This window comes from Papaver somniferum, chromosome 2 (assembly GCF_003573695.1).
Source record: "Papaver somniferum cultivar HN1 chromosome 2, ASM357369v1, whole genome shotgun sequence".
Taxonomy (NCBI): Eukaryota; Viridiplantae; Streptophyta; class Magnoliopsida; order Ranunculales; family Papaveraceae; genus Papaver; species Papaver somniferum.
In genome coordinates, this window is record NC_039359.1 from 151,049,938 (window position 1) to 151,073,081 (window position 23,144).

General features: G+C 36.3%; 2 protein-coding genes and 1 long non-coding RNA gene across 4 annotated transcripts; 1 reads left to right on the forward strand and 2 right to left on the reverse strand.

The window, feature by feature from the left end:
• Positions 1–1,882: 1,882 nt before the first annotated feature.
• Positions 1,883–3,067, reverse strand: LOC113349451. Of its 2 annotated transcripts, XR_003360180.1 has the most exons (4): positions 2,915–3,067; positions 2,549–2,652; positions 2,204–2,398; positions 1,883–2,104 (listed from the first exon to the last, which is right to left on the reverse strand). It is a non-coding gene; the product is annotated as an uncharacterized LOC113349451 (long non-coding RNA). The 2 variants fall into 2 exon arrangements; XR_003360179.1 differs by having other exon boundaries at positions 1,883–2,398.
• A 3,851-nt stretch (positions 3,068–6,918) lies between these two features.
• On the reverse strand, positions 6,919–7,551 carry LOC113352246 (pentatricopeptide repeat-containing protein At5g66520-like). Its single transcript, XM_026596090.1, has one exon. The coding sequence runs from the start codon at positions 7,549–7,551 to the stop codon at positions 6,919–6,921; it is 633 nt and encodes a 210-aa protein (XP_026451875.1).
• A 13,830-nt stretch (positions 7,552–21,381) lies between these two features.
• On the forward strand, positions 21,382–21,996 carry LOC113352247 (charged multivesicular body protein 1b-like). The gene has a single exon (XM_026596091.1). The coding sequence runs from the start codon at positions 21,382–21,384 to the stop codon at positions 21,994–21,996; it is 615 nt and encodes a 204-aa protein (XP_026451876.1).
• The last annotated feature ends 1,148 nt before the right edge of the window (positions 21,997–23,144 follow it).

The following is a 23,144-nucleotide window of genomic DNA, read 5'->3' on the forward strand; positions in this document are numbered from 1 at the left end:
GATTTGGGTGGTGTACAACAACAATCACAAACCGCACTCCCTGCAAGAGGATAAGAATTGCAGCCAAGCTGGCGCGTTGCCTTGTTCAAGCTCAAACATTTTGACATACATTTGTTTGCACATGAACTACAATTTGTGTCCGTAGCCCAGCTATAGTCATCCTCTCGCGCAGGACATGGAATTGGGGATGGTGGAGGTGGGGGGTGGGGGTGGTGTACAACAACAATCACAAGTAGCACCCCCCCGTAAGAGGATAAAACGTGCAATTAAGCTGACGCGTTGCCTTATTCAAGCTCAAAAAATTTGACGCACATTTTTCTGCACATGCACTGCAATCTGTGTCGACCTTAGCCCAGCTGTAGCTATCCTCTCGTGCAGGACACTTAAGCTCATTTACAATCTCTACACAAGAAAATAGAAAAACACCACTTTATTAACAAATTTAAGTAAGAGCTAGCCATATGTGATACTCACCGGAATAGGCCGGAAGAGCAAGCATGACAAAAACAAATAACCAAATTGGAGATGAACTGCAAGAAGCCATCGGGAAGAATCTGGTGATTATGATCTAGCTAATGAGATAACCACTACATAGATGTTTGTAGGGGATTGTGTGATCAATGTTTTCTATTTAAAGTAACAATATTCAGTTTTAAAATGTTATTGGGTCTCCTTAACTTGTATATCCGTATACATGTGAAGGTTCACTAAAACAACAAGTTCTTGCATTGGAAACAAGATTTGTTTGTTTTATTGCATTGAAAACAGTAATTCTTTGCATTGGGAATAAATTTTGTTATTTTTAGTGCAAAAAAAACCAATTTTTAGTAGAATAAGACAAAAAAATACAATTTCCAAAGAAATAAAATAATTCTTTATTAAACCTTAACATGTATACGGGTATACAAGTTAACAAAAGCCTAGCAAGTTATTTGCATAGTTCTAATGAATTCGTATATTCCATTTGTGAAACAGATATCTTTGATGGAGCCTTTACGATGCGCTTTGGAATCCGTTCATCTATATGGATATCTTCCCGAAACGAATATTAAATGTAACTAGATTTTGTGCCTGTGCTATGCTCGGGCATTATTCTCTTTTAGTCATATTTTTGATTTGGTGTGATGTGGCTTCGCCTCGCCCGTCGTGTATTTTTTATTAGGTGTCGTGGGGTTTCTCTCCGCCCATCACGATACATTTTTGATTAGGTGTGGCTCAGCTTCGCCTCGCCCCGTCGTGATGCATTTTTGATTTGGTGTTGCATGGCTTCGCCCCGCCCGTCGCGATGCCTTTTTGATTACGTGTGGCTCGGCTTCGGCTTCGCCTCGCCTAGTCCCGAAGCATTTTTGATTTGGTGTTGCACGGCTTCGCCCGCACCGTCATGATACATTTTTGATTAGGTGTCGTGGGGCTTTGCCCATACCCGTTGCGATACATTTTTGATTAGGTGTGGTTCGGCTTCGCCCCGTTCCAATGCATGCTTAGGATTTTTGATATTCTTATTCACCCGTCCCGACGCATTTTTTATTTGGTGTCGCGCTGCTTCGCCTCCCCGTCCTGATGCATTTTTGATTTGGTATCGCGTGAATTTGATGTTGGACGAAAACGCACGATGCATTTTTGATTTGGTATGGCTCTGGCTTCGCCTAACCCCGTCGCTTAGGATTTTTGATTTGGCGTGGCTTGGCAGTAGAAAGCATTTCGTGAGACGTGTAACAAAAATCTCAAAGCCCGCTTATGCTGCACCGAATACTGCCCCCAAGTTATTCACTAAACATCAAGCAGTCATTGCCATTCACAGAATTCAAATCAAGAAGAAAAAAAAAAAAAAAAACTACGAAACTGATTCAATAAATATTATCCAATGAATAAACAATGAAAAACAAAAAAAATTAAGCATAAATTTCAACGTTTACACACGAAGGAATTGAGATTTTAAGAAATCTCCATCTTAATACATCCCAACACCACCACATCAATTAATCAATCCCATGCCAAGATTCTTCTGTAATTAACTCTGAATTTGCATGGCTAAAGTGGTGCTTCAATACCTTTTCTTTTGGTCTGGTACTGCTCGTCCCTCCGTCCAATTTTCTTTGATGGGCTTACAATGAAACAATTTAAAAGAAGCTGTCAATCACTGTACGATTTAAAGGAGTTATTAGCCACTGCACCAACAGTTATTAGACTCTCTCAACCACACCTTTGTTGCAGTTTCCGTCAGACACACTCTTTAATGCTATCTTCTTCGAGCAACTATGGATGCGCCTGGGTGGTTATTCATATATTTTTATCATATCCTAAGCTTAGCCAGTGTTCCTTGTCCATGAGAGGCTAGAAGCTACCGGCTGATGGAAATGGATTGACTACCAGTGATATTTGTGTTACTTTGTCTTCACTAGTTTGTACACGAATGCAAAAAAAAATTAACGCAAACTCATAAATGAATCCCAATTTACTAAACGAATATATTGAATATCTTAAAAACCAAACGTTCAGTAAGGCTTGGATATGTGCAAGGAAATCAAATGTAGGGAGGAAAACAAACCAAGTCATGGAACTTTTCATAGTATATCTGTATTGCAGATCAGAGTTTCTGCTAAGTCAATCTTGGGGGATGCCATAGTGGTTAAGCATAAGAAGGAAGTAACACTGAAACCAGAAAAACAAAAATATAAATCGAAATGAAAAACAAAAATGACAGTAGCCATATATTCATCAGTAGTTATGAGGATATGACAAAGTCAGAGGGAAAAAGAAAATCATGATAGAAATTGAACAAAACTAACAAACGTGATGAAATAAAGTCGAACCTAGATATATGAGAAAAGAATCACTGAGATTTTACCCTCTGAAAGTTTTCTAAACTCAAGTTATTAAATAAATTACAGTTTTTCCTTTTCGATACACTTACTAAGTAACCGTGTGTAAAACTGCCAATAGTTTTCGTGGGGTCATGGGTTTGGTAGATATAACTGTGCATATATTTGACTTCTTCAAATCATTGCGGAAATTGTCGGACACATTTCTTGTAGATGCAATTGAGCATTGCAGCAAGTGAATTCATTCTCTGTTTTGATCAGTTAAAAAAACACAAACTAAGCTAACAGCATAGATTGGTGTTAAGAGAAATCAATGAACTTTCAACAAAAACATAAAAAGTTTTGAAAGAAAAAAGCAAGAAATTGAACCAAAGAACGCAAATTACTTGCCTTGATTGTGCACATCTACGATTTCAAAAAGGGAGTAACCCCTAACCTACAAAATTAGAAACCACTTTGCTGGCAGGTTCCAAGTCTTTACCCATATCATTGAGGATTTTGCCACTTCGCTAAATTAATTATCTTGGACATGGTTAAATATAGTGGTTCTTTGTACAGGAGGTACATCATTCCTGAGCATCTGTTAGGGGCATCTCTTGCCTCCTCCTTAACCTGGGCTTCTGACTGGCATTTAAAATGGCAGGGTCCAAAAGGGGTTTGTTGATATTTGAAAGCATGATGTTGGTTTTGTTAGTGGTTTCCCATAACTCTGTAACAAAAAACAACACATTTGGCTTTAGCTACTTGTTACTTGCTAGGCATTAGGCAGCCATAGCTTTACATATTCAAAATTATAATTCTACGTGAATTAAGTGAACTGTAACTTGACTGTAACTACATAACTATCAGTCAAGAACAATGAATCTTAAGACTAGTGTCGAAAGCAATTATCATGGCAGCTATTAAGACAAAACCTAAGAGAAACTATAATTAACTCCATTAGTTAAAGTTCCAAAAATTCGTATGTAAAAAACAGTACTCAAATTATCCTACCTTAATTAGCGCCAAGAAGAAATTAGAAGAGAACACAAATGGCACCATTGTTTTTTGCATCTCTACTTTATCCAAGTCGGTTTCCATCATTCAGACGCGACAAAATATCTATCAACACAAATCAAATGGATCAAACCCTAAGGGTTCCTACCATAAAGAAACCAATAACAGAAAGTCGGTCTTCATTCAATTGCATTAGCTCTTACAAATTCAATTGTACCTGAGTTGGTTGTTTTGATCAATACTGTTGTTCCTATATTCCGTTGTTGCTTTATCAAAAAATCTCATCAAGCCTCCACTCTTATCCCTGACTCCAATAAAGATAAGTGAGGAGTACAATGACTGTGGTTTAGTAGCCATTAGTGATTTCTGTCCACGTTATTAATCTTATTTTAGTATCCATAACAGGAGAACAAAGAAAACAACCGCGATATATCTACGTTGAGCTCTTAACCTTTATATTGTCGCTTTGATTCTCTCGCATATATGCACATGTATGAACTATCACCTGCAATATCAACAACAAAGAGAAAGAAATCCAATCACAAGATGACTACATGAGAATAATATTTACCCAAAAAATATAAAAAATTTCACTCTCGGCATATCGTAACCCAATAAAACAACAGAACAACAGGAGAAGGAAAATGAATGTGAGAATTGCGGGAATAACATAACCAGCAGCAACACCATATTTTCTTCAAAAAAGACCAAATCTACCTCCAGATTTATGACTACAGCTTCCAACAGTAGGACATGACACAGAAAAGAACTCATGTCATGGACTTGACTTGCAAAAAACTGCAAGAAAAAAAAATGCAAAAACTCATATCAAAAGTTGGGGAAATGTCTATGGATTAAAGAGATGAACCGAAGAAAAGTATATCTAAAGGTGTTGTTCAAATAGTTAGTACATTTACTTTTTAAAAAGAACATAGTCATCCAAATCAATAAACTATATAAACCATGTATTATTTGAGCACCCATAATATTCATCAACGTATTCCAGTAATATTTCACAGTTGAGGCGCAAGGTTATTCGAGTTGAGAATCGCCTCCTAATTGGGAGCACAAATAGCAGCAGTTATGGAATTCATCCGGGATGAACACATTCCTGTCAATTTTTAGATTTATTTCCACCATTGCATGTTATTTTTCATGCTCATTATGAAATTAGACGGAAGATTCTTTATATATTTCCTTTGGACATTAAATTGGTGCAGGCGTCGGGAAAAGGAAAGCCATCCTAAGTTGTTGGGAGAAACATAGATTAACAGGAGATAACACAATAATGACTAAAGGTACTTTTAACTTTTAACGCACCTCATAGCTTAACACAATTTAAAATTTGTTAGCATGTTTGCTACACTGAAAAATTAAGTATGAGTCTGTAAATAACGAACAGAAAGGAAACAATATAAATAAAAAAAAGAACCTTTTTTCATATCACTTATTGGTCCTTTTTTGGTGTGCCATTTGCTTTGCACTGCACTTGTAGAGAGCCCTTTGCCTTTCTTCCTACAATGATCCATCATCAAAGGTTAAATCAAACCATATGAACAATTGTTTCATGTGTATGTCAATTAAGTATACCTTGAACGCTTGAACTTCGTATTCCTAATTTTCTAATTTCTCTACATTCATCTTCTCATTGACAATTTAGACCTTTTTTGTGGCCACGTTATTAGTTCAGCGTTCTGATTTTCTAGTTTCAAATCAAATTTTCCAACCTGAAATAACACATAATTTTCGTTTTGTCATCAGTAGCAAAAATAGTGTGCTCAATTAAGTATTAGATTGTGCTATTCTGAAATGATAGGTAAGAACGCTATTAATCCAGTGGATAGATAAAGGATTTGTTAATCAAAAAGAACAAAAAGGATAATGTACCTTATGAATAGTTGGTTGGGCTTTCTTAGACGCCAAAATCTGAGTAAACCCAATTGTACAGGGGGTTAGTCCTCGAGTGATTTCGGGGGAGTTGAGTGTATTTTAAATCTCAGGAATTTTGAGAGAGTTTGAGAGAGTGTAGGGAGTTTGAGAGATTTTGGTGTTCTTGAGTTCAGGGAGTTTGGGGGAGTGTAGGGAGTTTGAGAGAGTTTATTAGAGGGAGTTTGGGGGAGTTTGAGAGAGTATTTAGAGGAGAGTGGTTGAAGAAATAGTGATGATGTTGTTGAGAACTTGAGATTATCAGTCTAACAGAGAGAGAGAAGGGGTTCTCTTACAGTGCATTGATCAAAGAGATCTTTCACTTACACTCCTGTTACACTGAGCTTGCTGGCCGATGCCATCATGGTCCATCGATTTACTCACTCGTCACCACTGTCAGTCTATAGGAGGAACAATCAATTATCAAAGTGGTAACTGTTCTGGAAAATTAGAGTTACATACTGCTTGCTTGAATTCTTGATGCAAACTGTTCTGGAATGATTCCATTTTTCAATTATTTTGTTCTGTCTGGACTGCGAAGTCAAATGGCGTCTGGAATTTTGGATGTGTCAAGATGGAAAGGGCTGGTAACTCACAATCAATCTCGTTGGGGAAAGCTTCACAATCCATCAATGTAGCAGTTACTGAAGTTGTTGCATTATCAATTGCCAACAAAATAAACTCAACCCGTCATTTGTCTTCACATCAGGATCATGATGATACTAGAATCTGCCTGCCAAAATTAGTGATGAGATCCAAAATATGGTGTCTGAAACAATTGTCAGCCCAACACTCGAAAGTCGAACCCCTATAGTGATTCTAGTAAGTGGTACAATTTAGAGTCCAAATACAATTTTCGCTTCATGATTTTCATCTTTGGGAATGTGAAATGTACGAGGAAACCAATCCCACGATAAAATGTAGTATTCTTCCGCTTCCTTTATTGACTCATCAATTTGTAAGATAATTTGTAATGCAGGTGGGTATGATTTATCCCCAACGACAAATTCATAAGAAACACACCATTAACATCAATCAAAATACAACCTGGACTTTTCCTTGAACCGGTTTCCTTCATTTTTCTATTCACCATAACAACACCATCACATCCCTTCGCTGCTAACTCTCCCGCTTCGACATTCTTATGAACTCTACATGCGTTTAAAAGTGCACCTCATATAGCTTTCAGTGGCATATTGTTCACGAAATCAACCTCTTGTGCAATCAATCCTGCCCGGCCTAGAAAATCGACCACACAACCGAAGTGTTCAACTGTGGGTTCAATCCCGAACTCGGATTTCATTCTCTTGAAATACATTAACCCCTCCTTGACCAATCCTGCATGAGTGCAACCAGATAAGAGGCCGAAAAATGTGATTGCATTAGGCTTAACACGCGATTCCACCATGTTTTCAAACAATTCAACAGATCTCTCTCCAAAACCATGCATTGTTATGCCAGAAATCATTGTTGTCCGCTCTCCCACAAGCTTCTCCTTAACCCCTTTAAAGAAAAATACCCCATCTTCGATGCTCCCACACTTAAAATACATACCAATCAGTGCAGTATTTATCCGACTGTCAAATCGATTTCCATTCTTATTCCTAATATAAGAATGAATCCATTTACTAGTATCTAAACTTCCCAAATCAGCAGAGGCAGAAATGACACCAATAACAGTAGAATCATTAGGCTCCAACCCCTGAATCTGTAACTCACGAAATAATTCCAATGCTTCGTTAAACCGTCCCTTTCTAACATAACCAGTAATCATCGCACTAAATGAAACAACACCCTTCTCAGGCATTTCCTTGGACAACTCACATGCAGTTCCCGTTGACCCGTGATTAGCATAACAAGAAAGCAATGTAGCCCAAGTAGCAACATCTCTTTCGAGAATTTCATCAAACAGTTTACGAGCAAAACTAAATTTATCATTCGACTTGTGAAAATGGATTAATGAACTCTGAACAAATATATCAATATCAAACCCATGCTAAACAGCTTGACAATGGGTTTCTTCGCCTTTACTAATGACACCAAGAACCGAACAAGCTTTGAGTAGGAAAAGGGAACGTGTATTTATCAAGTGAGGGTCGTCCGTTTCTGTGCATTTGGTTATACATAATGAATGAATCTTTTGGATTACAACTTGAAGAATAAGCTCGTATCATAGTGTTGTAAATGATTTTGATCGAAAATTAAGCGTGCGTAATGGCGAGTAGACGGGTTAGAAATAATGAGTTTTCGAAGGTAAATTTCTTGGCTTTGGAATCCAGTGATCTATAATGTGACATATCCTCTTCTTTCTCCTATGGTTTCCTACGCACCAAACTCCTTCCCAAATCTCTACTCTTTTGAGAGATTTGTTGTGAGACCAAAATACACTAAAAACTCCTTCGAACTCCCCAAAGCAACCAACTCCCTAGTATTGTAGGGTTTTATGACTAACAGGGAGTTCAAGAGCTTTTTTTAAACTCCCCAGCGATTAACATGTGTTTTCTAGGGAGTTTAGGAGACTCCTCTAAACTCTCCCACGACTAACGGGGATTTTAAGAGACTCCCTCAAACTCCCCCACGACTAACAGGAGAAAATCTAAATACATTAAAATCTCTCGAACTCTCCGACGACTAACCCCCTGGTAATAGGAGATACATATTTCTGCTTCCTGTAAACAGAAGTCCCAAAATCGCAGACCTAAACATTATCTCTGAAAAATCTGTAAACCAAAATTCAGATGATTACTGCAATTCAGATACAATAAGACAAAAAAAAAAAAAACTAACCCATCAAGAATCGAAATCAGATATAAATCTATGGGTTTTGACTGAAACAGTGATTTCGAAACCAAACTATAAGAAGAGAATGAATCAAGCGATACCATACCAGTGATTTTGATTGAAGTGAAAAGCCATTGATGAGGATTTGAAAATTTGTTTGATTCAGAGTAAAATAAAAAAAAAATCAGGAGGAAAGAAAAATCGTAACTGCAATATAAAACGGAAGGGTTAGGGTTTATGGATTCAGAGAAATAAAGAGACAGAAAAAGAGTTGGGGTTTACCAATACGATTTGGTTATTTAATCGAGAAGAAGAAAGGACCGGGAAGAAAAGAGACAGGATGAATGAACCATCGCGATGGAGAAAGATTTTTTTTAGGTTTTTTTTCTCTCTCAATTTTTTTTCGTTTCCTTTTTACTGGATAAATAAACAAATTTCTTTATGTTGTGAGAAAAAATCTTGTTTTTTTCTCCTTTTGAGGAAAAGTGAAACGAAACAATTTCATGAGTGGGTGAGGATCACCGTTTAACGTGGAACCTTATGAACTTAGGATTTTAAAAGAGTTAGATAATTACATGTATATTCACGAATTTCTGGACTTATCAATATCAACTCAATTCGCATCCGGCCGGTCAAACTTGTATGAGGTAATGCGAATTGCCATTTGCAAGTTGAGTGATAGGCTGATACCAAAACAAAAAAAGTTGAGTGATAGGCGCAAGAGGGTGGATCATTTGTTTTCCATAGTTGTTTTTTTTGCAGGTTTTGAATTATTTTCGTAGGACGTTTAAATGAAGTGGGTCTTTGCAAATTCAAATCGACAAAATTTCTTATTTATTTCATCTTATAATACACTTAAAGGGAAGAACAGGCACATCACGAATTTGTTAGCTTTTGCTATTTGTTGGTTAATTTGGAAGGAGCGTACAATATTGCGTTCGCATTGAAATACTTTCTGCGATACTCCTACTGTAGTTGTATTCTCTTCAGACTGGCAGTTTCACCCCTCGTTATTCTGCATTGTACTATTAATTCTTACAAAATTTCACAAATCTTCTGTTACAAGAATTAGGCACTCTTAGGTCTTCTTTTACAATGAAAATCAACCATATTTTCTCTTTCAAGCAATGCATGATCCGTTCCTCACAGCCTATCCCCTTGTTTTCGTGTTGGTATCAAAACCACAATAAGTTGTATCAATACATGTAATCGCATTAATACTTGGTAAATTTAAGATAATCATTTAGAAAAAAGTTCTGTTGATAATGAAATCGTGCGCCATTAACAAAAACAAATACAAAATACAAAAACAAAAATGAAATCAAATAATGCAAATGATAATGGGCAGGATAGTGTTATATTGTCTAGCAACATTTCCACACCTCCGAGTCCTTAGATGATTCGCTTCAATCTCTACTTATAATTTTCTGTAGAGCTACTCACTAATGAGCGTTCAACCTGACAATTTCTTTGACAACGTTGACCTCGAGCACTGCGATTTCATTACAACAGCACTTGCAACGCGTGAGAAACTTTGTTTCTCCGATCTCGCACTTGTTGCTAACCACTGTAGCTCCTTGCTTTGAACAATCTTCCTTGCACCAATTTTTACAATAACTGCAATCCGAGGTGGGATATGTGGTTTCCGAGTACATGTTCCCAGGTTTATCACATTTATCTCCCGTAGGACTAGGAGGTAGTGGTGATGGTGGTGGTGGGGATGGTGATGGGGGTGAAGGTGACGGAGGAGGAGGTGAGGATGATGGTGGTGGGGATGGGGATGGAGATGGAGGTGGTGGTGTGTGTGGTGTACAACAACAATTACAATTGGCAGTCATAATAGTAGGATAATCATTGCAACCAAGCTGGCGCGACCCCTTGTTCAAACATTTTAAGCTACATTTGTTTGCACATGAACTACAATTAGTGCCTGTAGCCCAGTTATAGTTACCCGGAGGACATGAAGGTTGTGGTGGTGGGGGTGGTATACAAAAACAATCACAATTGGCACTCATAATAGTAGGATAATCATTGCAACCAAGCTGGCGCGCCCCCGTGTTCAAACAATTTAACCCACATTTGTTTGCACATGAACTACAATTAGTGCCTTTAGCCCAGTAATAGTAACCCAAAGGACATGAAGGTTGTGGTGGTGGTGGTGGTGGTGGGGGTGGGGTTGGTGTACAACAACAAGTACAAACGGCCCTGAAAATAGTTGGAGAATCACTGCAACTAAGCTGGCTCGCCCCCTTGTTCAAGCTCAAACAATTTGACGCACATTTATTTGCACATGAACTACAGTTTGTGCCTTAGCCCAGTTAAAACTATCTTCTGGCCGAGGACAGTCATATTTAAGATCATCTCCCATCTCTACACAAGAAAAATATAAAACTATTAATTCACAAATTAAAGTACTAAGTAATTAAGAGCTAACATGAACTGCTTGTTGATGTACTTACCAGAATAGGCTGACAGAGCAAGCATTGCAAATACAAACAACCAAATTGGAGATGAACTGCAAGACGCCATCATGGTGATAATGATCAAGCTAATGAACGTTTTTTTGCCAGTGCATAGATTATTATTTGTCCATGTATGTTCATGGCCTATGAAACCCGTAGGCCTGTCAATGGAAGAATATCCGTCGGATATTTAGAAATCCGATATCCGACATGTTAAGCACTACCGGATATTCGATATCCGATAATATCCTATAGGATATTAAAATCAGATATCGATTCCGATAGGCTAAGCTGTCGGATATCCGATAAATATCCGATAATATCCGGTAATAACAAAAAAGTTTAAAAACCCTTGTAAAATATTTTCATAATTGACACTTATGAGATATTTATCCGACAATATCCGATAGTATCCGATACTAGACTCGAAATTAGGATAAAATACAAATAAGTTCATATACTATCGGATATCGGATATTAACATTTCGGATGGGGTCTAATCCGTTTCCGATATGTTAAGGAAGAAATATCCGATAAAATATCCGATCTGATATCTGATAAAACGGATAAAATCCTATAGGATCTCGAATACTCGGAAATGGATACCGGATATCAGACAAATATTGACATGCCTAGAAACCCGGATCTTCTAAACCAATATCTTGAAGCATCGCATTAATACCCCCGTCACTTGATGTAGAAGTAGAAGTATCAGAACTAGAAAGATGAATATTTAGGTCCCCAGTCAAGCACCAAGGACTGGATATGTTCTTTCTTGTTTCATTGATGAAACCCAATTGTTCTTGTTTTTTATGCCCTTTTCCATAACCATACATACACGATAATAACCATTCAGGCTGGCTAGGATCGTCTTGAATGAGTAAGATGAATCATATTATTTTCGCAAGACAACACTTCACAAGAAAATCCATTCTTCCACATGATAACTAATCCGCCAGACAAGCCAACTGAAGATAAATATCTCACATTCGAAAAATGATAAGAAGCAACGAGAGGTTTCATCTTGGTTTCACTAAGCTTAGTCTCACGTAAAAATATAATGTCAGGATTTTGTGTCCTAATTATATCTTTGATATGATGTCTAGTATCAGTGGCTTTTAGCCCTTGCACATTCCACGAAACAACTTTCATAATCAAAAGCAAGTTGAAAAAACACCAAAATCCTACCAATTTTAATTTAATGTAAGAATAGTGAGTTGACCCTATATGCAAGTTTCTAAAGTTTCGATTAAAATTATAGTGAGTATTCACGTAATAAATGCATGCAAGTAAAAACATGCAAAATAAATGACACAGATTAGACTTTTCAAAAAGAGTAATGAACAACTTTAAATGAGCAAAAGAGTAAGGAAATATCTGACTCTTATTATCAGTGCTGCAAGTTTGTTTATCTTCCATTGTGACCATATGAGTAGTTTGGTTCATTGTGTTGATATCAGTGACGGTGATATTGGAAGTAGATTCAAACTCCGTAATGTTGTTGCTGCCTTCCTCATTTGTTCTAAATCTTTTTCCAAGTCTTAACTCATCCACTTCTTCTGTAGCTTTCTCCTTGAGTAAGAAATCCATACTAATAATTCTTTCATCCTTAGGAGGGACAAAACTCGAGCTCTTAACAAACTTCTTTTGAAAAAAATTTGGTGCTGGAGCTGCAGAGGAATTCATGGGAGTAATGGTTTTCCTTACACTATCAGCTTTACCAAAGTAATAAGGCTTTTCATGCGCCTTTGCCAAATACTTAGCAGCATCCTTACAAGCTCCATTGCAGTGATTGATAATATAACACTCCGTACAGATACTAGGAGGTTGCCTTTCAAAAAAAAAAATTTTGCCAGCGAAAGACTCTTGCATTGGTGAGAGCTTTGACACCTCTTCTCATTGGCATCGATAAATCCACTTTCGCACAAACTTTAACTGGTTCACTTCCAATAGGGATGGCATCCTTTGGTTCTATACTTGTTACCTCACCAACCACTTCACCGATCTTAGTCACAGATGCAGCGTTCATATGTTCTGGCAAAAGAAATTTCAGCTGGATCCAGAATTGTTGAAAACCCCATTGCTTGTAAGTATAAACCATCTCAGGAATGTAGTCATGTACTACCAATAAATTCTTGTTGATGTGCCAAGGTCTTTGCTCAATTACAATGTTTAGTAAATTCCAGTCGCTGAATTTGAAGATCATTATATTGGGTTCAACTTCCACTATTCTAAGTTGATCTGGTTTTAAGAAAGGCCAGGTAAACTTGATGAACCTTACAACAGTATCATAATTCATTCTTCCCTCTATTATAACCTTCCCAATCGCGCTAGCTTCCCAGTTAGACTCCTCATCGGTTTTCTCGTTGTTTTCTTTTTGAAAAACAACAATCTCATTCGTGTCTCCCAAATCTAAAGTTGCTTGTTTGAATTTGTCAACTAGCTCACCTACATCACTAGCATTTTTCTCCTCTATGAGTATTCTTTTTTTTGGAATATGATGAGAATAATAACCTTGATGGTTTCTAGGTTTTAATAGAATATGAGAATCTTGTAACTGAGGATAATTGAGAATTAAATCATTGAGATATTCAGGCTTGAAATAAGGTAACTGAATTGAGCGAGATTTTTGTTTAGTTTGGTAACAAGAACAGTTGTTAATTGACCAAAGGAGCAGAAAAAGGAAACTAAGTTTCCTAATTAGTTTTACTTTTAGAAATTTGAAAGTTTTCGAACTATTTTCAAAGCGGGATGAATCTGAGACTTGAGTTGCTGAGTTGAAACGGACATGAATCTTCTTCCACCACATATCATTAAAACCAAAGATATCAACACAGATGAAACCTGCAAGCAAAAGCTTATAGAAAAACTTAGCAAAAGTTTTAATCACAATATTAATATAGGCAAAATCCATTGGAGATTAAACAAACTGCATACACTGAAAGAAGAATACAGAAAAGATTAGTTCTTCATTATCAAAAGTGAAAAAATGAAAGTAAAATTAACTCGATAAAATAAAAACCATAAGAAAAAAGGAACAGCAAATAGAGGATCACTGTAAGAAACCAATTTTACGAGTTCCTAATCTTTGATCAATTCCAAAACTTAAAAATATTTGAACTGAGTTAACTCAAGGAGTAGACCGATCCTCAGAGAAGAGAGTGAAACCCCAAAGTGAACTGTCTGTACTGACATAAAGGCTAAGTTCATATATATAGAGAACGACTGTGTACATGTATTCTAAACCACATACGATATAGTTTTTTTTTGGGCAAATTAATAAAGTGTCCTGCTTCAAACCATATAATTAATAAACCGGCCAAGTTTTTAAATTCTTTTAGAAACTGGCCTTTCTGTTATCTTTCACACCTGGGTCCACCAAATTGGTCAAAAACAAATACTGAGTCAGAATTTTACGTCGAGTTACTAAAATATCCTTACAAAAACATTCCCTCTTCCATCTATTTCCCGATCTTTCTGTTTCCTTCGTCACTTTTCCCTGTCTCAATTTTTTTTTCTCATTCTAAATTTTTTCCATCGTCAAACGAAACATGTCTTTGTTTTTGGTTGTCATTAGGATTTATAGAGTTGAAATTTAAGGTATTAATTACTGTTAAAACTAGAACCAAAAACAGTAAACCTTAAAATTTTATTCTATCAATCCCTAATTGAAAATATGGTTGGAAGTGGCGGCGATTTGAGATTTAGAGGGTTTTGGGTTTGTGCATGTTGACTGATACAATTGGATTCACCCATCAAATCAAGGATGTAAGATTTTTTCTCTTATTTATTTTGCAATTCATTGGACTATAATTGATAGATTTGATTCCTATTAATTTGATGAGTTTAAGCTATACGAAAGAAGAAAAAAAACCATTGGATCTGATGGGTTTTGAGTGTGATTGTAAAATTGATTTATTTAACTTTGCTTTCCCAAGTTTAATTGCATTTAGATGGGTTTCTGGCACTTGATTTGACCGAATCAGTAGCAGGCAAAGACAAATTGGTAATGGTATTTCTGGTTCTTCATTTTGGAGAAGAACGGAGCTAGGGAAAAACATTGGACTCGGTGCAACTCGTTATGAGTCGGTCCAACTAAGTATCTTAGAATTGTTTGACTAGGTCCGAGTCGTCCGACCTAAACACTCATGAGGGATTTTAATGTCTTTTACATAGTAGTATAACTGACACATAAGCTTTTAACGGCTGTTACCCGTTTTTTGAAAAAAACGGGATGAAAATTGTCAATATCGGTCGATTTATAAAATGATTCAAAAAAAACGGCCAGTTTCTTAAATATAGCTCAAAAAGGTGATCACTTTATTAAAAAACCTTTTTTTTTTTTTTGTAAAACAAAGGCAAACTTTATATTACATAAACATAGTAGTACGATATAGTTTGCTCCTTAATAACTTATATATTGATCAGTACGATGGCTGCAACAAGTTCCCATGAAAAGGTGTAATACTTCACATACACCTTAACCTTCTTCCCCCTTGACGATTTATTTAAATACAAGATCTCCTCAAGGGTAACTGGCCCTTATCAACTAAGTGGGGATTAATAGTATATCGTAAAATTTTAGCAAACACCAATTTCAGTAAGGGTAACTGGCCCTTATCCCCACAAGCAACCGTTTCTGCATCAAGATCACTTTCAGTAACAGATTAGCAAACACCTATTTCTCCTGCACAAACTACCAGTAGGAGTCACCCAATAATGACGACCAAGGTATGTAGTACAAAATATAAGAACAAAGCAAGAGTTTTAAACTAATTTATAATCTTTGGATGTGTGCGATTGATTATATCATCTCTTTTTTTTCCTATACACAAAAAACCCTGCTGTATATTTGCAACTGTTCACATATGCTAACAAGAATTTTAATCATGATCTAATAGAACAGGATAAAATTCAACTAAGGTCGAAAGAAGTTTTAGATATTGTTCTCGAAACAGCACATTAACGACCAAGAATATCTTAAAGAGAGAATTATTGTTACAAATACAATAGAAAATGCAGACAAAATCAATGTTTTTTTGATGTCGCTTTTACCAGGAGACGAACATAAGTATTTAAACACCGATTTAGATGACAATGAAAGATAGGAGCTAGAGAAGCACCGATTTAGATGACCATGAAAGGTACGACCGAGAGATGTATTACATCCTGTTGGAGTCTTGCAACAATAGAAGAAACGTCAGATGTATCAAACAATAAATATAAAGAACCGTATCAAACAACTCTACCACGAACAAATTGATGAGGGAAGAATCACAGGTTCAACAAGTTTTCCTTAACACATTAGTTCGCGGGTATACTCTAAAGTAATGTTAAACCCCAACGTGCGAAGATGTGTCCAGGATAAGACTGCCCGATATAACTTGTATTAGCACAATACAAGTTACCCACTCTTAAACTCAGCAACGGGGATGGAAGTAAAACGCCGCACGAAAATAAAAGCAAGAAGATGAAGAAAAGTAGACCTAGAGATGGTCGCTGCTTTAGCATTACTTTGAAAAGAGATTTTCGAGTTGTATTTATAGGAAAATTAACTTGCAAATCAAGTTAGGTTTAGGTTTTTTCTTATAAAACGAGTTTTGTTTCTTGTAAAACAATTAAACAAAAAAAAGAAGTTTTAGATATTGTTCTCGAAACAGCATATTAACGACCAAGAATATCTTAAAGAGAGAATTATTGTTACAAATACAATAGAAAATGCAGACAAAATCAATGATTTTTTGATGTCGCTTTTACCAGGAAACGAACATAAGTATTTAAACATCGATTTAGATGACAATGAAAGGTAGGAGCTAGAGAAGCACCGATTTAGATGACCATGAAAGGTACGACCGAGAGATGTATTACATCCTGTTGGAGTCTTGCAACAATAGAAGAAACGTCAGATGTATCAAACAATAAATATAAAGAACCGTATCAAACAACTCTACCATGAACAAATTGATGAGGACAGAATCACAGGTTCAACAAGCTGTCCTTAACACATTAGTTCGCGGGTATAATCTAAAGTAATGCTAAACCCCAACGTGCGAAGATGTGTCCAGGATAAGACTGCCCGATATAACTTGTATTAGCACAATACAAGTTACCCACTCTTAAACTCAGCAACGGGGATGGAAGTAAAACGCCGCACGAAAATAAAAGCAAGAAGATGAAGAAAAGTATACCTAGAGATGGTCGCTGCTTTAGCATTACTTTGAAAAGAGATTTTCGAGTTGTATTTATAGGAAAATTAACTTGCAAATCAATTTAGGTTTAGGTTTTTTCTTATAAAACGAGTTTTGTTTCTTGTAAAACAATTAAACACAAAAAAGAAGTTTTAGATATTATTCTCGAAACATCACATTAACGACCAAGAATATCTTAAAGAGAGAATTATTGTTACAAATACAATAGAAAATGAAGACAAAATCAATGATTTTTTGATGTCGCTTTTACCAGGAGACGAACATAAGTATTTAAACACCGATTTAGATGACAATGAAAGGTAGGAATTAGAGAAGCACCGATTTAGATGACCATGAAAGGTACGATCGATAGATGTATTACATCCTGTTGGAGTCTTGCAACAATAGAAGAAAACGTCAGATGTATCAAACAATAAATATAAAGAACCGTATCAAACAACTCTACCACGAACAAATTGATGAGGGAAGAATCACAGGTTCAACAAGTTTTCCTTAACACATTAGTTCGCGGGTATACTCTAAAGTAATGTTAAACCCCAACGTGCGAAGATGTGTCCAGGATAAGACTGCCCGATATAACTTGTATTAGCACAATACAAGTTACCCACTCTTAAACTCAGCAACGGGGATGGAAGTAAAACGCCGCACGAAAATAAAAGCAAGAAGATGAAGAAAAGTAGACCTAGAGATGGTCGCTGCTTTAGCATTACTTTGAAAAGAGATTTTCGAGTTGTATTTATAGGAAAATTAACTTGCAAATCAAGTTAGGTTTAGGTTTTTTCTTATAAAACGAGTTTTGTTTCTTGTAAAACAATTAAACAAAAAAAAGAAGTTTTAGATATTGTTCTCGAAACAGCATATTAACGACCAAGAATATCTTAAAGAGAGAATTATTGTTACAAATACAATAGAAAATGCAGACAAAATCAATGATTTTTTGATGTCGCTTTTACCAGGAAACGAACATAAGTATTTAAACATCGATTTAGATGACAATGAAAGGTAGGAGCTAGAGAAGCACCGATTTAGATGACCATGAAAGGTACGACCGAGAGATGTATTACATCCTGTTGGAGTCTTGCAACAATAGAAGAAACGTCATATGTATCAAACAATAAATATAAAGAACCGTATCAAACAACTCTACCACGAACAAATTGATGAGGACAGAATCACAGGTTCAACAAGCTGTCCGTAACACATTAGTTCGCGGGTATAATCTAAAGTAATGCTAAACCCCAACGTGCGAAGATGTGTCCAGGATAAGACTGCCCGATATAACTTGTATTAGCACAATACAAGTTACCCACTCTTAAACTCAGCAACGGGGATGGAAGTAAAACGCCGCACGAAAATAAAAGCAAGAAGATGAAGAAAAGTATACCTAGAGATGGTCGCTGCTTTAGCATTACTTTGAAAAGAGATTTTCGAGTTGTATTTATAGGAAAATTAACTTGCAAATCAATTTAGGTTTAGGTTTTTTCTTATAAAACGAGTTTTGTTTCTTGTAAAACAATTAAACACAAAAAAGAAGTTTTAGATATTATTCTCGAAACAGCACATTAACGACCAAGAATATCTTAAAGAGAGAATTATTGTTACAAATACAATAGAAAATGAAGACAAAATCAATGATTTTTTGATGTCGCTTTTACCAGGAGACGAACATAAGTATTTAAACACCGATTTAGATGACAATGAAAGGTAGGAATTAGAGAAGCACCGATTTAGATGACCATGAAAGGTACGATCGATAGATGTATTACATCCTGTTGGAGTCTTGCAACAATAGAAGAAAACGTCAGATGTATCAAACAATAAATATAAAGAACCGTATCAAACAACTCTACCACGAACAAATTGATGAGGACAGAATCACAGGTTCAACAAGCTGTCCTTAACACATTAGTTCGCGGGTATAATCTAAAGTAATGCTAAACCCCAACGTGCGAAGATGTGTCCAGGATAAGACTGCCCGATATAACTTGTATTAGCACAATACAAGTTACCCACTCTTAAACTCAGCAACGGGGATGGAAGTAAAACGCCGCACGAAAATAAAAGCAAGAAGATGAAGAAAAGTATACCTAGAGATGGTCGCTGCTTTAGCATTACTTTGAAAAGAGATTTTCGAGTTGTATTTATAGGAAAATTAACTTGCAAATCAATTTAGGTTTAGGTTTTTTCTTATAAAACGAGTTTTGTTTCTTGTAAAACAATTAAACACAAAAAAGGAATTTTTTCCATAAATAAAACTCTTAAATAAATTATTTATCAAATTAAAAACTTGCAAAAAATAATTCCAAGTAGACACGGACTTGGTGCTTGGTACAGGCGCATGGGCATGGGTCGAAACATGTATTTTTCGACATTGTTTTACAACATATCCATGAGAACATGGTAATATAGTGGAGCACCTCTTTACTTTTCCACAATGTGGGACTAAAGGTTCCATTTCATTCACTCAAAAATGAGATAGTATCCTTAGACCCTTAGGTCATGAGATCAAACCACATCAAGACCAAAAAATCATTTATTAAATAACTCATTTTCTCCAACACATCCATCAGCAAAAAACATGATACTTCCAGCCCAATACAGAAAATGTGACTGATATTTACACCCGTTTCACGAAAAAAATAAGGCAAAGACAAAAATAAAATAAAAAAGTCAATTTGGATTTCATGACGTGGCTATATTATGGTGAGGACACTTGCCAACGTATGCTTGGTTTAAAAATTACAAACTTAAAAGAAAAACACGACATACGTGTTTGGAATTTTATGGAAGTCCAAATTCAATTGGGAAATCTGAGTACCACCCATATTGTGACTCTTAGTTTTCAAATTAATATATAAAGGGAAAAAATCCACTTATTTCACACATATGCGAAAATAAAGGGATAAAATAAATAAAATCGGAAAGTATTCCCTACTTATTTAATTACCAAATCAAAAAAACATCGCTATGGGGACTTTAAAAATGCATCGGCACGGGGCAGGGCAAAAACCCGCGCACACCAAATGAAAAATGCATCATCATGGGGTAAGTGCGAAGCCCGCGAACACCAAATGAAAAATGCATCTCTGGGGCGGGGCGAAACCCCACGGATACCAAATGAAAATGCACCGTCATGGGGTAGGTGCGAAACCATTTGTATTTCACACATATTTTCTGCAAAAATAAAGGGATAAAATAAATAAAATCGGAACGTATTCCCTACTTATTTAATTACCAAATCAAAAATACGTCGTTATGGGATAAAAATGCATCGGCACGGAGCGGGACAAAATCCCGTGCACACCAAATGAAAAATGCATCATCATGGGTTAGGTGCAAAGCCCCGCGGACACCAAATGAAAAATGCATCGCTGGGGCGGGGCGAAACCCGCGGATACCAAATGAAAATGCACTGTCATAGAGTGGGGCGAAGACCGCACACACCAAATGAAAAATGCATTGTGACGGGGTGGTCCAAAGCCCCGCACACCAAATCAAAAATGCATCGCCACGGGACGGCGAACCCTCACGCATACCAAGTTAAAAAAAAGATGTCTGGTGCATAGCACGGACACTAATCTAGTATTTTCTTGATTATATATGACCCTTAATTTGAACTTGCATACTCCGTCAGATACTGGGGATCCGCAACAACGGTTGCATATGCTTCTGAACTCCAAGAACTGCACTGTTGATTAGACACTAGTCTGCCTTGCGACCCGCATTTAGTATTGTACTGATGCTCACATTCATAACCGCAGTAGTCGATGCCTTCTAGAATGAGTTTCCCCTGAGCTATTGGCAATTTGAAATATCAATTTGCTAAACACGATTGTTTCTAGAATTTGAGTTGCCAAAACCTGGTCAATTCAGCTAGTCAAAGTCAACTACATTTGTTGGCGTGATCAAGAATTTAGATCATTAGTGTAGTTGCCAATCCTCACTTGTTTATTTTTAAACGCATAGATAGAATTTCTTCCCGCTTTCATTTCCAACTAACATGAAACCTAATTCTTTTGTGTTTTTGTGTAAATCCATGGAATTTTAACCTAACCCGAAATCACTATAAAACACATTAACTTCTCCAAAGAAAACATCAATTAAGGATTCAAGATAGTGAAAGAAAAAAAAAATATTCAAAAACAGAAGAAAAAAATACACATTTGAAAAATCTGTTTGTTTGCAATGGAGGTGAGCATTGAGAAAAAGGAAAGTAAGACGGAAGATTTGAAATCGATGTCAGATAGTTTAAAAATGCTAGCAGATGAACGCGAGAAAGAAATGGAACCTGTAAAGCTTATGGTCAAGAATGCAATTGAGAAGGGTGATACGAAGCAAACTCGCATCCACGCAAGAAATATGGTACGTATGAGACAAGAAGTGACAAATTACCGTCAAATATCAAAGCGTCTCGATTCTATGGTTGATTACTTTGACAATGTACCGGAAAAAAGTACAGTGCTTAGTTCGATTCCGTTGATTATTGAATCTATTGATTCCGCCTTGGCGACTGGAAATTCGAAAAAGATGTTAAAAACAATGGATCAAATTGAAACACAATTCTTCACTACCGAACTTGTGGCAATATTCAAGAGTTTGTCAGGTACCGAGAACATACCGAATTCCTTGTCCGAAGATGAGGAAATTAGTAGTTTGATTCAGAAGGTAGCCGATGAATACAATTCGCAGGCGACTGTCGAGAATGGAGATAAAGAGGCACAAAAGATTAATGAAGATGATGTTGAAGTTAAGATTAAAACTCCTGGCTGCTTCCGCCTTTTTGCTTGTTGGTCTCATTGATATTTTTCATTTATCTACATTTTTTCTAGTTTTCACTGCATATTCTTTTGATGTATGCTTGTGATTGAATTCAAGATTGTGTTGCATGATTTTGAATTTTTGATGGACACGAATAAATATCTAATTATATGCCAATATTAAGTTCCAGGGCCACGCTCTCTTAAGGGCAGTGGCACACATTATTTGACATGCTCTTTGTATCCAAGTTGCTCCAACTCAACAAAACGTGTGTCGAGGAAGCTCGACGACAACATATGTATTATATGTACTATGTAGTGATTGACTAGTTATATCTAGCAAGTTGCCAATCCCAACTTGTTCATTTTTGTTACGACTCTTATCATAAAGCGTGTCTGAAGACTCTGAACCAACCACTATTTAATATCTTACTTCTCTTTTGCAAACAGTTTTATCATCCACAACATAAAATATCAACAACAAAAAAGTGATAGAAAAAAAAAATCCGATATCAAAACCGGTGGAAGAAATTAAGAAGCATTTGAATAATCATTCCAAAACAATTTGTTCCAAAAGGCGGGCAGTTTAGAGAAAATGGAAAGCAAAACGGAAGCACTCAAATCTTTATCGGAAAATATAAGAAAGCTAGCTGATGAATGCGAGAAAGAAATAGGACCTGAAATCCGTAGGATTACGGATGCAATAAAAGAGGGAAATACCAAGCAAGCTGAAAACCACAGAGACAGTATGAACGGCATAAGACATGGGGTCCTAAATTATCGTCATATATCTATGCGAATAGATTCAATGGTGGAATGCTTCGACAGTGAACCGGAACAAAGTGTTGGATTTGGTCGGTGGTAAGTTTGACCAAAAGTCAAACTCTATCTTGCACAAAGCTTATTCCTAAAATTTAGAGAATCTTAAGGACCAAGCTAGGGAAATTTGATCCAAAGTAATTTTCTTAAGGGCCAAGTTTGTTCCTCTGTATATAGGATTAGAATTGTAGGTTTATAAACAATTCAATCTAGAAGAGTGGTAAATCCTTGTGTTCAAAATTTTGATCTCTTTGTTGGGAGGATCGTGTGCTACCGTGAAGGTCAATATCGGTGTGATAGAAAAACTTGTAGAGAGAGGATTTTGGTGTTCTAGTGTTTAGGGTTTAGGTCTTTTCCCTAAACCTAGTTTCT